This window comes from Platichthys flesus, chromosome 13, assembly GCF_949316205.1.
Source record: "Platichthys flesus chromosome 13, fPlaFle2.1, whole genome shotgun sequence".
NCBI lineage: Eukaryota > Metazoa > Chordata > Actinopteri > Pleuronectiformes > Pleuronectidae > Platichthys > Platichthys flesus.
In genome coordinates this window covers 17,835,358-17,853,819 of record NC_084957.1, presented here as the reverse complement: position 1 = coordinate 17,853,819, position 18,462 = coordinate 17,835,358, and the positions used below count along the sequence as shown (strand labels likewise).

Here is an 18,462-nt window from a genome sequence, read left to right as displayed (position 1 = left end):
AACAAATAACCCGCTGAGAGAAACCTGACATGCAGAACCCCTCATTTCCAAGAAATTTGTAGTGACGCGGCTTGGGGACAGTCATCTCATTCAGATCGTAATTTTTCCACCTCCAGGAGCATCAGTGATATGACGGCGCAGAAACCACGTGTTTACGTAATGGAAAGCCAATCTTCCAATTGAACCCCTCCTCCGCGTCTCTTTCCATCAGAGGTCCGGGCTCCACAGAGGAAATTCATGGAAATGTTTTTTCGTGCAGGCGCGCTGCACTTTTGGAGACGCCAGTGGCGCGGTGGTGCTGAGGAGGCTTGAGGAGAGAATACCCTGCTAAAAAAAAAAGAGACGGGGGGGGGGGGGGGGGGGTGGGAGAAGACACACACACACTCTCACACACTCACTCACTCACTCACACGCGCGCACACATCGAGGAGCCTGGCTTTATGAACACCAGCGCTGCAGTGTGGGACCAAACAAGAACTGATGGTGTTGTCTGACCTCGCTGCTGCTGCTGTTTCGGAGGAGCGCATTGGACTTGATCCGGCAACGTGGTGTTGTGCTGGGTCTTTCATTGCAGCAGTCTGTGCCTAGGATGCTTCCCTCGCCTGGCTTCTGATGCTGTGCAGATCCACCCTCCTCTCCTCAGAGTGATGAACTCACAGGCAATGATTCTCTCCTCGGAAACCCGCCGTGCTCCACTGTTCTCACGTTAGTTGTGTTTTTGTTTTTCCTGGCGGCAGCGTCTCCCCTCCCGGTGCGACACATGCAATTGGCAGAGTCTGTTCTCCACCGTCGACTAGTTGAGGAGGCATCATCCATACGCGTTTTAATACGAACTCTGACAGACAGTGAATATTTCCCTCTTTTTTTTTGCCACGTGAATGAAAACGCATAGGACTTGGATACCCCGGATTTGTCTAGGATACAATTGGCATCCTTGTCCCGGGGAACTGATCCAATTGTGTTATTATGCAACCGCAAGGATCTCATCTATCTCTGGGTGTTTAAGCCACTGGATTGCTCTTCGCCCAAATCAATGTGGTTTCTTTGGAACATTTTCAGCAAAGGAACGCATATGCTGCAGTGTCTTTGTGGCAAGAGTCTTAAGAAAAACAAGAATCCAAGTGGTAAGCGCATCACCATTACGCCCGTGCACTCCCCTCCGTTCCTCTGCGAACCGGCGCTGATGTGCGTGAGAGAGACCGGCGTGTGTGCATGTGCTTGTGTGTGTGTGTGTGTCCGTGTGTGTGTGTGTGTGTGTGTGTGTGTGTGTGTGTGTGTGTGTGTGTGTTGTAATGGTGATAGATCTGCAATCATAGTCCTGCAGCGAGTGGATCATGCAGGGGCGCCGGGAGGAGGGGGAACAACTTATTCTGTGCAGCTGTACTCTCGGCGAGCCCATGGTTTTTGGGGACGCGCAGCGCACACACGCACACACAATGAAAGCCCCCCCTGCTGCATCACCACGGCACCATGATCGCCTAACTTTTTAAATAGCACACACACACGCACACGCACACACACACTTGCACGAAATGTAATTGCACTGGATCGGATCCGCATACACTGCTCTATTCTGATTCCCCCTTATAACCAGATTATTCCATCCTCGGGTTTGCTGCTGCAGCATTCCCCCCCTCTATGCAACACCACTTCAATGGGCTCTGTTTTCAGCCGGAGGAGACAGACCCCGACGTCTGTCTCCTCCTCTGTGCTTCTGTGCATCACGAGAAATGGACAATGTCCTATTCGCAGCCGAGGTGCGAATATGACATGAGACGAGAGAACTGCACTAATGCGAATCCCTGCATCTCAGCGGCAGACAGATATTTAAGCAGCACACCAGCCTTCAGGATCACATTTAGAACTGTTGGTTAAATGGCTGGTTAATTGAATGACCCAGTGTAGAGTATCAGGTGTGTTTATTTCAACAGGCTGTTAGGAAAAGCTCCATACAGGTGGAGGAGGAGGAGGAGAGCAGCGCGGGTGACTACAGTTCAGCTTGTAGGTTTGAAGATGATGTGCTCAGCAGCAGTATTCAGTCCCTCCACACTGCAACTGCAGTGTAGTAGATCATCATCTCAGTGGACTGTTTTGCCATGCTGATACTGCAGGAGCTACTACAAAAACACTGTCTGCCATCATCTACAACACACAGTCTGTTGTACAGAGGCTTCCACTATGTTTCTCCAGTATGGCGGTGCACACTTTAGATGACAGTCAAGGCATAGCTAGGCCCCACTCTCACGTAGCAACCATTATAATTGTGTTTTAATACTTGGGGTAAGGGTAAATAGCTGCTTTCCTCATGAGGAAGTTAAATTTAACAAGAATTGAGGAACATTTCTAGATTTTGTGTGGGGTCAGGATCAGGGACAAAATGACTCAGAAGGCTGCACACTTACAAGAATAAAAGGTGGGTCCAAAGTTGAATTTAACTGTAGGTTAATGATTTGCAAAGAAACCGACCTTGTAGCAGGCAATATCCACTTACTTGTCCATGTAACGTGTATAATGAAAACATTTGATGTATGAATCCCAGCTTGGCTAGTTCAAAGGTTGTTTGTGTCTCTAAGTGGGCCATCCAATATGTTCCTGCGCTGATGACCCCCCCGGTGTAGGCCCAGAGGAAAAGCGCTATGGAGAATGGATGTATATGAGCAACATATGGAGATGTCATCCATGTTAGCTTAAAGAGTTGCAACTTTAAAAAATATCCTGTGTAGACAAGAAAATATTTTGGGCTCCCGACTTTTGGAAATATCTTCAAACCAGTTGTTGTCACACAAACTTTGAGCTCCTTCAATGTTAGGGATGTGTTTATCTTTGAAAGAATAGAGCAGTGATGTGTAAGGCTTTCATATGCAAAACTGCAGAGTGTATTCATAGCATAATTTGGACCTTATCCGGAGTAACAGACTGATGGCAGCTCATTGACACACATAACCTCCCAAACTCCTGCTTCAACATCATGCAGCTAGTAGACCAACAATGAGACTCTGTCAGATTTCCGAATTATGAAGCTGTGTGCCTTTCAAGACAAGAGTACTCCACGTTTAACCTTTTGGACGCTCATTATTGAATTATCATGAACTGATGGCGTGGGCACAACGGTCAGGGTTTGTGCTGAGGCAGCAGACAGAGCCGGTAGTTTACTGCGAAATGAAGTGGGCCAAGATGCAGACTGTCAGTGGGGTGCTGTACTGTTTCTTATCGCTCAGAGTTGCTAACGTTCTGAAGCCACAGTGTCAAACCAATCACACGACAGGTTTGTTTCAGCTACAGAGGGGCCTTCAACAACCTCAGAGGAGTTTTTCTCCCTCGAGCCTTTCAGATGTAGTAGGATGGAGGATCCTCTGTCGGCAGGTGTTTCCAGCACAGTGCACACCAGGTTCGGGCTGCGAAGGCCTAGATGTACATGTAGTGCTACTTGCTCTTTGGCTGCATTCTCAGCAAAGCAACACAACTGAACTGAGAACCCAGAGAGTCAAAGACAACCAGGCTGTGCCAATAGAACTGTCAGCCTTTGTCCAAATATCTGTTTTGTAACTCAGTGATTGTTATCTGTATCCTTTTCTATACTCAATAACTTTCTTTCCCTACATCACTATTGTATCTAAAGACATTGAAGGTTTTTTCAAATTTCTGTAACGGGCCTAAATTTGGGTTGAACATTGGGGGGATTGAGGTCAAATGTTATTGTCAATTATTCTCTCTAAACAATGAAAAATCGCTTGACATACCAAAGAAATAATCACTTACTACGTTTTTCTTGCCAGATAATACCAACTAGCCAAAGTAGCTGCAATAAAATTGCGGTGTTAGTGTTACAGATTAAATTGAATCAAGAAAACTGACCACGTTATTGTGTTTTATAATGTGAATATTTCTCATTCAGTGTCGGGCTATGATGACTGTGCAGGTTGTCAACCCCTATATGTGTAAGTGTAAGTTACACCATAGATCTCCAGTGTGTATGTGTGAAGGTATACGTGTGTGGAGAGTTTGTCTATACTTTATTGGGAATATGCGTAGCCCCACAAGTTTGTGAGCTTGCAGCATTCTCTCATTATCATTGCTAGGTACGTCATGAGAGTATAGCATTATATATTTACCCTTTTTGTTTCAAACTAATTGGTATACTGCATTAGTCTGTACAAATATGGTAGATTTCCAAAATTGGTTGGTTTTATATATGAATCACATGCAGTGCTTTTTGTGCTGACATTAGATGGATTAAAGCATTTCCTCCCTTTGGAGTCCTCCTCACTCTAGAAGCTGTCACTTTACTTCGTGAGGCTGAGGATTAGATAAAACCACAGAGAGATGCTGCATTCTGATGTCAGGGAAACGCTGGGTCAAAGTTGTAGCACGCTGCAGAATGACTCACTTTCTTGCTGGATCCATGGAAATGTGCCATCATGTAAAGGCGACATTTCCCCTTTAAGCCCTTGTGCAAAATTGCCTTCAGATAAAGTCTTGCTAAGCCTTTATAGTCACTGACCTGTTCATTTTCTTCCGGCTGCATCACTGTTTTCCAGCAAGTTGTTTCATCTGGGGTAGCTTTGTCCTTCAGGCCAGGGTCTGGTACAACTGGCACTGCTGACCTACCCTGTCCACTCTCATGTCTCAGAATGGGAACATGTCTTTGAGTGAGTGTACTTCATTAAGTCAATTATGTACTGAAGTGGAAAAGTGGAATGGATGGAGACACAGTAAGTTTCCATCCTGCAGCCTGTGCAGCAGTCATGACGATGACCACAGAGTTGTCACGGTAGAACGTTGAGAATGTCATTGAGTGGTGCAAGTACAATGAATAGCAGTGCTCTAATGAGGGCATTTGGTGGTAAATGTTTGAGGAGAAAGTTATGTCATGAACTGCCATATGTTATAAAGGCAGACATTTGAATGGGGCTCACTGTCACATCCAGGGCTTTGTACTTGTAAAGGCCGCGAATGCGGAGAATGTGGAAGGCAAACAGCTAGGTTGCTGGGAGGGCAGTATTTCAGTGGATGTGTGAAGTCGGTAGGTGGCTTCCTGAGAGTAGCACAGCAGTGGCTCATTGACAGCAATGTGACAGCACAGGTCGCAGAAAACCAAGGCATCCACGTGATGGTTCATGGCGGATCAAGTGAAACTCAACTGTATGGTGTGTGACAGAAACAGGAGGCCGGAGTGACACTGCAGCGCTGTAATGCTGTCGCTTGTCCTTGGTCCATGTGTACACTCAAGCATTATCCCCCAAGCTCTGGCTTGACCTGATGGCCATGGAGTTTTTTGTCCTCACTCCTCAGAATATTGTTTTTAACCTTGGTTTTACACTATATCACCGTAGGTAGATTACAATAAAGTCGACATCAACGATCTGTCAAATACCAGAAAAGAGAGCTGTGGTTCAAGTAACACTGGGCAATGTAGACATCTGTGAATGACAGTCATGTGTTGCAGTGATGTTAAATTTAGCTGTGGACTTGTAATTAGACCTAGCAGTGCTAACCAGACATAGAGCCAACCAATATATAGCTGCCATTTTTGTTGTTGTTTCTGGCGCATGCTCATCACACAAAGCAACAGTGGGTATGCACAAATCAAGCAGGGACATTATCATTTCCCAAGCGCTCAGTTTTGCATGTACACACGGATACACAGAAGCCGTACCCCATTGTAGTTACAGTTTTTGGAAATATTTACTTTGAAAGGCATTCGTAAAAATCACTGTTTTAGTGTCGTAAAACATGTGATGGCCCAAACTTCAAAATTAATTTGGCATAATATCTGCATTTGTGTGGAAAGGGCGTGAGACTTTATCTTGTTCTGATGCTGGAAATAAAGTTTATTAAAATATCTACCTTAAAGTTATTATTATAACTTTGCAAATATATATATCAACATCTGTAGGTTTATGGATAGTTGACAGGTTCAACGCTGTTAAATGAATAATGCTCGTCTTTACCCTCACTAGTTTAATTCTTGGAAACAAAGAAACATCAGTGTAATTAAAGGGGAGGGGTATGATTCAAACACGAACTCCGACAATTTGAATAACAGCAGGGTACGCTAAAAATATCCTCCTCTGTTCGCAGTAAGTCTGTAATTGCACCAACTGCACTAGCTTTTCCGATTATACATATTGTCAGGTGCTACAGTTAACAGGTTTCGCTGGGGCTCACACATTTAAGGGTGTTAGGGACCCAGCAGAAAAGCAAAGGACAAAGGTGTCAATAGTCATTTTGAAATTTCAATTAAATAAAGATATACCTGAGCCATAAACTATATGCTATGTCTTTACTGGAAAGAAATGTAGAATGTGACAACTTGTACTTTCTAACACTGAGTGAGCGGATGGTGCGACCTCCACAAAGGGGAATTGTAAAATAGGACTTCTTCATACTATGAGTGTCATCCTCTTTCTAAAAATAGCAGACGGTGCACAAGACCATCCTCACAATCCAGTTCCATACAGAGAAAGTCATTAAGAGTGAACCATTGATATAGGAGGGACAAACAATTTGATACTCTTTGGTCATAAGGGTAGCTTTTCTTCTCTCAGCCTCAGTGTAAGGACCCACACAGTTTTATTCCTATAGTGCTCTTCAGATAATTTTGTTGAGAGGGATGAAGTGACCGGTGACTGCAGTGGGTATTTGTTGTGGGTCAACAAGAAATGTTGTCTCGCTTTCATCTCTTTTGGGGGTTGCATGCGATAACGGCAGTGGCATCATCAGTTTTCACAGTGAATTAATTTGGGCTGTCTCTGTCCTGCTCTTGAGAAACATGACCTGCAGGGGTGATGATATTCAGGATCCTGGTTGTGCGAGAAAGTCGAGTTTACATGCAAATCATCTTGTGCTGAAGTGTGCACACAGAGAGGGAGGGCAGAAAAAAGGGGGAAGGGGAGAGAGTTAGGCCCCAGAGGATCTATGAGTGATTTATTGTCTGTATAACGGATAGTTATCGCCACAATGGAGGTTATGTTTCGTCTGCGTTTGCTGGCTACATATTTAGCAAGATCACACAAAAATGGCTCAATCCCGGATCAAGGAATTTACAGGTTAGGGTATTTTTTTCGAGGCATCTTGAGGGGAAATGGCTAAGAATGTGTGTAAATTGGTGCATATCCGAATAAAAAATCAGCTCCTATGTATATAGGGCGACTTTTGGGCCTTTACAGAGATATGCACTATATTGAGAGCGGTGCTACTTCCCAGATGTTCCTGATTGCAGAGGTGAGAGGAGTGATGGGGTATGCGGTACTGGCTGCGTGCCCCAAAGGGTGACTCCGGTCACTGGACCTGCAGGTGGATGGTTTCACAGCACAGCTCTCCGCTTCCTCAAGATTAGAGTGGAAGGGAGTTCAGGAGACCATGAAATATATCAGTTCTTTGTATGGATGAAATATTATGTTTATCTTTGATTTATTACATTTATAATAAGTTAGAGGCTAAACTGTAAGTTATCTTTAAAGCTGCTATAATCAGTATTTTTATATTACAAATGGCTCAAATTTGTGTCACTGCATTAACACACTGATAATTACCACCTGACTCTGCAGCTCATCTCAGCTCTATGGAGAGATTCTGTGTGTTTTGGCTCAGCAGGCAGCAGTTTTTTCTGCAGAATAACAAAGTCTGTGCTACCTGCTGAGCACCACAAAGCACACAGATACGATTAGCAACTAGCAACTGGTTGGTTAACACAGTTGAGCATATAGCAAACAGTTATTCCCAGAAAGGAGGATGAATATTGGACCTGTATCTGCCAAGAATGGTTTGCCGCGAGCTCTCCACTGCCCCATGAGGCAAAAGAAATAATATTATTAAATATTTAGTTCATACAAAGCTGCATGCTACCTTAACAGTGAGAAAACATATTTTTTTCCGGCTATTAAAGCACAGATTTTAGCTGCAGTTCAACAGAGTGAGAAGCAATGATTAGTTGTTTGCTTGCTGATTTGACTCATAGATGCAGTTTAATACTTGTGTCGTGAGAGGCGGCTGTGAGGAGCATTATGTAGCAGAACGAGAATTACAGTCTGATTAACGTGAATGATGCAGCTTCTGCAAAACCACACAGCTTTGTGAGGAAGTGTCTTATGTGTGTATTTCATTAGGCTAATCACATATAATTGAACTGAGAAATCTCTACGCTCAAAAGGATTTCATGCAAGTTCCTTTCTTCATTTCAGGATGACAGCTTTGTTTCTGCAGCTGTTTTGAGTGATGTCTAAAGCTAAATCCGCCATTTGAGAATGGTTATGGAAACGGCCTTCCTGTATTTAAAGGAACAATGTTACATAGTGTAGTTCATGTGACACAGAAAAATATGGTATCTTTAAACACATTTTTATGACATACATTTAATGGCTGTTTATTCCCCACCCTCTTATTGTTCCTGTACTATAGGCTTGGTTTTCACATTGATGATCGATTCACTAACAATCCTTTTCATGAATTATTCAAACTTACAGTTGCAATAAACATATTTTCTTCCATTTCTAAGTGGAATTAATTTTGTTATTGCTGTGGAAGACTCCCAGAATGCTATCTGCTCCATCACCTCCTTGATCAATAGAACAAATATCATTTTCTCCATACGTTCAATTTTAACCACCAGGAAAATAGGCTTCATTATACATCATAAAATTAACCAAAGAATCATTGTTCGTGACTGCTAGCATTTGTAGCATTAGCAACATGGCTAGTGTAAACACCTGGTTGTATTCATAAGCAGGTAGTGTTGGTTATTTACTGATCTTACTGATCAGGCAGCTGAAAGTCAAACGTGTTTCTAATAACTACGGTAAGAAATCAATTGATGATGGACTGTAAAAATATCCATAAAGTTTTAAGTGCCTCTGACTGTGTCTTTACTGGCCCTGTCAATGTGCCTGTTGTTCAGGGTGTGCATGAGAGCATGCTACATTCGCTTCACACATTGAGGAAATGGGAAGGTGTAGGTTTTCTTCTCATGTAATTAATCCAGTGTTGGTAATGAAGTGCCTGTTGCTTTGGAAGTAATACACAGATTGTAATCAAGATCAGTTAGCTCGCCACACTTATAATGGCAGCTCATGATGCAACATACTTTTGCATTATTTATTCCAGTGTTGTTACTTTTTGCACAGAAATGTCACCAATGTTTAAATGGCTCTGACAAACAATAACAACATTTGAGAGAGTTTTGCAAACGGTCAACTGCTTCATTTGAATTAATGTTTCCTGTCTTTTATGAAGATTGACTATATTGTTTCACTTACAGTCACTGTAATATAACTTTTAACTAATGTGCCTTAAACTCAGTTACACTTTTGTCAATAATTCCGTCTTAAACAAGAAGCCACTGGTTGAAAAACGTCAAGGATTAAAGTTTATAACTGGATTTACTGATGACATGCTCAGTCCTGATGGCTCTATTCTTTCCCAGGAACACTGGGAAATTGAGGTACATCTCGGAATGGTCATCACAGCACGATAGGCTTGCCTGAGCTTTCCCCCACTTTATTTTCAGCCCTGTGTCATGTGGAGGCTCCATAAATCATCTTGAAATTTGGCTCTTCTGCTCTTATTAGCTGGGGCTCTGTGACATATCCCCCCCATGCCTGAGAGTAAAGGTGTAGCGTTGTTTGAGGAGCAGGTGGTGTAACGCAACTGTAAACAGGTTCTGTCTAACATATGACATATTGAATAGATCTCTGAGGATCGGACACTGCACGATAGCTGCTGTGGTCTGGGCTCCTGGGCCGCACTGCGCTCTGATTCACAAAAAGAGAAATGAAGAGCGAGAGAGAGAGAGAGAAAGAGAATAATGCAGGCAGGCCACAAGATTATTTATTTACTGTTGCTGGAGTTGGAACAGTTGTGCAGCAGTGTTGACTGATTGGCTACATGCTCCTTTCTGAAGTTCATCATCATTACCTTAACACGGACAAGGTGTCAGAGATGCCTCTTTGTACAAGTGATGTTAATCCTCCGAACATGGATTAGAACATTTTTAATGGGCCTGCCAAGAGCTTTACTCTCCAAGGTTCAGGGTATGAAGCCATTACTGTGACAGTCCAATGTAATGTAGCCAATGACGTCGACAATAAATCAAAACAATCAGCACTGATTTTAGTGGGTCATGTGTCGCTGCATTAATAAGATGTTTTGTGTAAAGTCTAGTTTGAAAACCTGTTGTGTAGCATGTCCTGATGATATGGTGATTTGACAGAAACCAGAAATTATTTATTGTATAATTATATAATGTGACATCAGCAGACTAGAGGCATGAATGATTTTAGATTGTTTCAATCAGCTCCTGCCAATGGGCACATTTCAAACGTACAAGTCCATAAACAGTATTTGTCCCTTTTTATCAAAAAAGCATGTCCTATGAAAGCTAAATTAAATATCATAATTCATAAGTGAATTGAGGTCGGACAATCTAGAAGTCAGTTTTGCATTTTTATGCTAACTTTTGTGTTGTGTAATTGTTGTTCTACTTGTGGAATGTGGTAACACAGAAACACCAATGAATGATTGAGATTCAAAAGAAAGGTGCACTTGTTGGTTTGAAGAAATGAACGAAAAAATGTATGTTCTTATGTATTTAATCATCATCATTATCATCATTAGTGGTTTATGTACAAAACCAAACCTCCGAAATTTGACACAGCAGCTTGACTCCGTTTCGGGACGGCTCTCGTCTCAGATCCACTCTTCAGTGACCTCTGGAGCGCTCTTACATTCAGCCAGCACTTTTTATTCAAATGAAGTTTCAATTTTATGAGTGGGAGTAAAAGTAAACAGTTTTCACTTTTAATTTTTCACATCATTCCAAAACTTTGATTTTTAACTGAGTGGTGAATTTGGATCTTGAACTTAAATTGACATTAGTGTCTGTCTTGTTTTTTTTTTTTTATCTGGTATTAAAAGTCATTGATATTGAATGAGTGTGCTCTCTCACTGTAATGCTTCTCCATTCCGTGGAAACACCTTTTAAACAGTAACTTAACTCTTAAACAATCCTCTCCCCCTGACATTTCTTCATGATTATAGTGGAGATGCGTTTACTACGAGTTTTGAAAGGAACCCTGCAGAGCTGTCATTTAATCTTTATATATCAACATAATGCAATCTGCTGCAAAGGTGTTGTTATTTATATTAGAGGCCATCAGTGGTCACCAGAGACAAGAAGTTGTATTGCATTCAAATGGCTAATACAACACATATAAAAGCCAGATATTCCAAAACTGCAAGTTGTGTTTTGAGTTCTGACCCTTCTACCCACCATTTCTCTGTCTCACTTTTGTTTCAAGGAGTCTCCTTAATACTCTCATACACTTGTTTTGATTCTGTTCTAATACTCACGCTGCATCATCTCCTCTCCTCTCTTTCTTCTGACCCGTCTCCTCTCCAATTTTATCCCAGATCTGGATCCCACCCAAAGTAGTGTTGTAATTTTATAACTTACAGGGATATACTGTATATATCACTGTTAAAAAGTCAAATTGATTTATGCTTTCGATGAAAACAAAACAATGACCAGTAGCTATTTGGTGCAGCTCCAGTAGCAGATGTAAATCTAATGCTGCACAGATGATCACATCCCTGTTAAAAGGGGTCAAAGGTTAACAAAGAGCCCTTAGTCATTAATTCATTTGTCGAGAGGATCATGCGAATGTTTCTTCCATCTACTTAGAATTATCTGCCAATATAGGTGTCCACATCCAGAAATATAACAAATTCAGCTTAACATTTCAGTTCAATAAACAGACGGATCGTTTTCGGCAGTAACAGCACATATACATCATAATTATAATCGACGAATAATCAGATCAATTGTTAAACAGTTGGAATTCAAATGTATCACTTTTGGCAAAGTACATGTATTCTTATTTCTCTGCAATGGCTGTGCACTGTTGACGAATGTGTGTGCAAACACTATGTTCAGGTCAGAATATTGATCAGACTCGATCCAGATGAGAGGAAATAAAAGAAAACAGAGAATAAAGTAGGAATAAAATAAGTAAATAAACAAGAAACTAAATAAAATACTCTTGGTAAGCCACTCAAGTGCTACATTGTAACCAATAATGGCAAAATACAACAAACGGGTGTAGTAAGAAAACAACATTCAAGAAAATCTTGGTTTTCAATATAAGCATTTTGAATCAAATAAAAAGATTTGGCTGTATCCTTTCAAATATGCTAAAAAAAACTGTTAACATTTGACCTGCTGTTCAAGTTAAGAAATTATTTGTTCTGTGTTCTAGCAGCTGAAGTATTAACGGACTGACACAGTCTGCTGAGTGAGTCTGTGTATTATTAGTAATATTGTTTCCAGTCCGTCATGTGGGAGCAGGAAATGATGCAGTGGCATTAGCATGTTGTTGATGCTATTCAACGAGAAGGTTAGGGCTCATACCCTGTGGCTCTGATGACAGAAATGTTGCATCTTTAACCTTTATCAAACACACCAGGCTGAACATACCAGTGTGTGTTGTGTGCGTCTGTGTGTGTGTGTGTGTCAGTGTGTTATTGAGCCACACTATGTGTTACTACAAATCACACAGCCACAGGCTCACTGATAAAGTGATGGCTTGCTAGGAGCTATGAGGACGGTTGGAGGGAAACGCAGAGCGAGGTCAGCTGGCTCTGCTTCTTTCCCGTGCTGGAAGTACATTTCAATGATTTGATTATGATTGATTGCTGATATGATTTCATGGCTCTCTGTTGGCCTGCAGCTCATTTATTACTGTTGTCCATCATCTGACTGTGCTCCCTGCTGATGGAATAAGCTGAACATGATCCCCTATCATTTTCTTTGTCTTTCACTTAAGGCTGCTGCACTCTAGAGGATAATTAGGACGATTTTAGACCTGATTTGCCCTTTTCGACATTGCCGCGGCTTTAAACAAAATAATCGTAATGCTACTGTTTGAGTCAGAGTGTCCCCGATCTTGAATGGTAATTATAAATCATGTTTGATATTAATGATAATCGGCTCCTGCAGGAAGCCACAATAGAGAGCTAGAGAGAGAGCGAGTGAGCAAGCTGACAGGAACTGTTGAGACCAGATGTTGTGTACTTTTACAGCTGTGACTAAAAACAGCAACAAATTCCCCAGTTCACCTCCTCGTACGGCAAAATCTATAACCACCTTCTCAGCCATTTTTATGTTTATAGTTTAAAAAACAGAACACACACCTGAAATCACGTTCAATCATGCAACTTTCACACACTCCAGCTCAGTAGGTGGCGGTAATGTATCTAAAAGTTGTTGCCAACTGCCAGAAAAGAACTGTGGAAGATTAGTTATCGTGAGCTGCTACAAATGGCAAGTGAGTGGTCTTTCACTCAAGCCAAATTGTCCAATGTGTGCGGTTTAATCTGTCATTCTGTCTCTCCATATGTTTCTAATACAGATCAAGAGTTGAAAATCTTTGGATATATCCAGAAAGGAATTTCTCTTCACTTTCTTAAATATTGCGAGGTTTGTTAAAATTTTTTTTTTATTTTCAGCCAAAGGTTTAATATATGGTACTCGATATAAAAATAAAATCAGGCATATTTAAGGACCTGATATTTGTTTAGGGTGTGCAATTTGGTGCAGATCCAAGTAAAATTCCAAATCTAGTTAATATAAAAGAGGTTTCAGATGGGCGTGGGCGGAGATATGCAATCTTTGTAGTTGTCTTAATTCCAAATGAAAAAAATTCTTGAAATAGTGAGGAACATAAAACAGAATGTATAAAAACCAAGAAAGGTTTCAACCATACTGCTTCACTTTCTAGTGCCTCTCTGGTTTTCTCTCAGTCTGTGATCTGCTTCGACAAACCATTTGTTGCTGCTTCTAATGTTTGGTTGGGATTGTGTTAGTTAGAAAACTTGATTTACGTTTCTTTCTGAAGACTGCAGTGTTGCTGTGCTGCTCTGTCCTCGTCTCTCGTCATCGGCAGAACTGATTGTGTTTGTCTGGGGAATGCCTGGTTTGTCTGAATGACCAGGTTGAAGTCACTCAGTCTGTCACTTTCTGTGATTCTCGACCACTCTTGGCGCCCAGATAATCTGCCATTGTCTTGTCTGCGCTAAAATCCTTGTGCTCTTTGACTTTTTTGTGATTGTTGTCCGATAGTTGATGTACTTTTTATTTTCTTTGGCTTTATATCGGTTGGTAAGGCTCTCTGTTGTGTATTCAATATGTGTTCAGGTACTGCACTATTGCAGTCAGACAAACTTAAGGCCTGTGAAATAGTGATGTCACAATAACGACATGATGACTTTGAAAAGATATGGGCTAATTATATCTTGATGCTGATAGTTGATACCTAGTCACTAAAAGTAATCAATGGATATCACCACAAGGTTCCAGACCTATATAGTAAATGTTTTTTCTCTGTATTATTTCATGCTCAATAAATAGATGTATTTGCATTTTGGTAAAATAGGAAAAAAGAATCGCTGCTCGAGCTCTCGTCAAACTACAATAGTGAAAAAATTCACAAAATAAAACAATTGACTTATATCTACAGTATATATATTACTCTATTATTATATATCACATTTGCTGACCTGTCTTTACAAAGTTAGTCTTTTGACTCCTTTGTTCTCTGTAGTGTTCCACTATGGGCTTATGTGTGGGTTTGCCTGGCCTGACCGGCTCTGTAAACAAAATCATGGCTTATCACGCTCCTTACAACAGCCTCGTCAACAAGATTATTGGTAATGTAGAATGTTAGCAGCCATGCCTCTGGTATTGTTGTCAACATGAAATCTAAAAACAGTTGGCACGGCAACTATGCCTGCAGGGAGTGGAAGCGACACACACATACACACACACACACACACACACACACACACACTGCCCTACTGTCCCACATTGATAAAATGATACATCATAGGAATTACTGTACTGTATTGTACTAAAACTCTGCTATTCTGGATCATCTGATAGCAGCAAAGTGTGGTATTGGAGCATGTATAACAGGTGGTATGTGGTATCTCTCTTTCACAAAAGACCGAGACCATCTCATTCATTTGAATGGAAGCAGACTGTAGGTGCAGCGGGGGTGCAGAAGGTCATCGGGTTTTCTGCCTTGAAGAAGTCAAACCTGCCTAAACTTTTTCCGGTTCCCAGACGGTGCAGCATCATCTGGCTGCGATTGCCAATCAAACACATTCAAGCCCATGCTGCTGGTTCATTCCTCTGTAACCTCATATTTGTCCTGTGCAGCCTGCAGTCATTATAAGAAATGAAAAATCAAACATCTTTAAACCAGTGCTTTTTGTTTTTGGCGTAGTACAAGCCTTCAGTTTGACAGATTTATTATTGACACAGGACTTTATGGATCATGTTTAATTGTCTCTGTAGTAGTTAAAACAACAGGTTAGATTCCACACAGCCTTCCCACAGTAACTGATCCTTGTGTTCTCAGGAGGACCTGTGACCTGTTACAGGTGTTCATAGATTTATATTTCTCATGTTTGAATCTAACTCTGAAAGATTCATGTCATTTGTTGAATATTTCAGAAAAGGAACAGATAAAACAATATGACTCTTCTGTCTCCCAGTTTCTCTCATTGTCTACCTCCGTCTGCCTCCATCACTCCCCCCCCCCCCCAGTACAGGGGTCTGTTCTGTGCAGTGCTGGAGGTTGTGTGGTGGCTACGGTCGTACGCTGTGTAGATTTTTGCTGCAGTGCAGCAGGCAGTATTGTGCTGCTGCCTCTGTCTTTCCGCTGCTCTCTCTCCCTCTCTCTCGCTCTCCGTGTCTGTCTCTCGCTCTGTATGCATTCATTTTCTTGTATATTGTTTGGGAGCAGTGGAACACTTCCACACAGTCTTGCTGTAAAAATAGAAAAAAAAATGCCAGTATTGCCCCAGAGCTTCTGTATCATTCACCACACCAGACAAACCCAGCAGTTTGTTGATTATACCTTTTTTCCCCCTAGGCACTTACAAAGCTTTGTCAACATTTTCATGATGACCTTTTCTAATTTTCCTACTTGTTTTCACCATTTGTAAATCCCTGGTCAGAAGTTCAATGCCCACAGTTTCTGGCTGCTCTAGTTCTTGCTGTCGTCCTTTACCCAGGCACAGAGAGAGGGACAGAGGGAGGAAACGATGGGATGGGCAGGGACTAAGTAACGGTTTTGAGTGCTCCGCAGTCGGTGCAGTAAAGGCCAGCTCTCCTCAGGTATACACTTTGGGTTAAAGACGGTAAGGCACTCAGGCTCAGTGTGTCAGAGCGCAGACAGATACAGCACCGCGGGGACAGAGTGGAGGCTGAAACAATTTGCCACAAACAACATGGAGCTGAAGTCACTAGGTCCATGATATTTCTTGGAGACCTTTTCAGTAGGTGTCACTCGCTGTCACATGCCATACAGGCAGGTCTGACGTTGCTGTTTCACCAACACCATTTAGCCATGACATGACGGTACTTGACATTTCCGGGAATGTGTCAGCGTTATCTGTGGGATATGGTTATCTGCATGCTGGACGCCTCTAGTGGGAGATGGTGGTGGGGGTCTTTGCAAGTGGGTGACAGGCAAGGTATGCCTGTGTGTGTATATGTGTGAGAAGTTGGCCACGCTTGTGTGATCGGGTTGAAAGGTTCAGCCAAGCTCTGTGGGACATTGTGTCGAGTGTAAAAAGTTGAGCAGCAGTGGAACGGGTCTTCTAAACTATTGTTTGAGACTTAAAAAGAGATTCTGGAGCTAGATATGGAGGCAACATCTTTTGCTAAGATCGTGGAGCGGCAGGTACGCAAGACGTTAAAGGCTAAAGGAGAGTTCGGTGAGTCCCAGCAGAGAGCTACTGGAGAAGGGTCTCAACATAAATACAAACGCACACAATTATACTTGTCGCAGCTTTTAAATCGAACTGATAATTCTAGAAGTCTCTGTCTGTCTGTGGAACGCATATCCGGAGAATGTTCATCTTGTAATTGTCCGTCTAGGCAAGGAAGGTAAGGAAGTGCAGTGATGCATTAGGTGTGATTTGGACAGGTTCAAGATCAGTAAAGCTTAAATAAAGAGAAGACCAGTTATTTGTACCAGGATTGGATGTGACACATCAACATAAGTAACATTGCAGATCACGACAACAACTTATTCCCCAGAGATGATTCTCTAGCTCAGCGTTCTTTGTTGTTGAGTCGTGCTTCACTGAACTTTGAATAACGAGTGAACAGCTCTTTGTGCAGCAGCGGTGGTGTGACTTGTGACTTCTGTGGACTGTGTCCCCCAGCAGGTCTTTATTCTCCACGGCCTCACATACTGCAGGTTACTTGCACAGTTTAAGAAACAAAGCTGCAACCAGCATCACCGCAGGCCAAGCAAACAACCCGTTCCACACAGGCAGGTTTAGAGAGCCCACTGCACTACAGGTTTTAAATTATTAAATTTCACCTGCGCTGACACTCGACATGTTTAACACTGGACATAGTCCATCGATTCACTGGGTGAGTGTCATGAACAGTCTAGTGACGTGAACTCGGGGTGAAAGTCTAACCAAGGCAGTCCTCTTCCACACGAATAAAACCAATCACTGCAATGCAGATGATCCGACTTGAAGGTCACACTTTGTAGTGCACATGTGAGAGCATGTTTGCATTATGTGCTTTTATGTTTGCAATGCTTCTGGAGTTTGTTTCACAATATGATTCATTTTTAAAGCCAAACTAGGTGAATGTGGATCAAAATGTTTCTTCTCTTCTCCTCTCCTTATCCACCAGCTCCAAGGCCAAACATCACGGCCATCTTTTGTAGCATTCTCAGTGAAATCATCTCTTCTTAGTTAGAATTATATAACAACCCTAAACCAGCGCTGAATGACATCACATCAATATATTAACATAAACAAGTGCACTTAATTTAAAGGAGAGACGAGATGTGAAGTCGGGTAAATACCTCTACTGTTTGCAGACAAATGAAAACTTTTTCATCCACAATTGCCTCCAATAATTAACAGTTCAACTCACAAATGTTCTCCTCTTCTAAACACATACTTTGATGAAAAATTACAATATTTTTTCTTTTTTGAAGATAAATGCAACAATATCCTCCAGCATCCTACAGTCATTAAAAAGTGAAGGACGTGGTATAAAAAGTTTAACCGCTTTAGCTCAGTTGTCATACATCTCTGTCATACATCCCCCCTTTTGAATCTACATTTCACAGAAAATCATAAATCGTTTAGGATAATTGTATATTGTATATATGGTTTGACCTTTATTCTGGGTTCATCTTAACTGGTCTGTGTGAAAAGTGAAACAAGTAAAACGTGCACACTTAAGTAATAAGCAGTAATTCTCACTACAGTAGAGCTATAATTATGTCTCTAAACAAAGGGAGACTCGCTGCTGTGGTTTTGAGAGATATTAATATAAATTCTGCACCATTTTCAAAGTGAATCTTGCCCCTCCAAGGTGCGTGTGTGGATGTGTAATGGATTGCTTTATTTTCTCTTTTGTGGTTGTTT

General features: G+C 41.7%; 1 protein-coding gene across 1 annotated transcript in view; it reads left to right on the top strand.

Moving 5' to 3' along the window:
* Positions 1 to 373: 373 nt before the first annotated feature.
* The window catches only part of fgf14 (fibroblast growth factor 14), a 101,725-nt gene continuing 83,636 nt past the window's right edge, over positions 374 to 18,462 (top strand). The window contains exon 1 of the mRNA XM_062403276.1: positions 374 to 1,124. Coding sequence (XP_062259260.1) covers positions 1,034 to 1,124 — 91 coding nt within the window. The 5' untranslated portion in view covers positions 374 to 1,033. The remainder of the gene's footprint in view (positions 1,125 to 18,462) is intronic.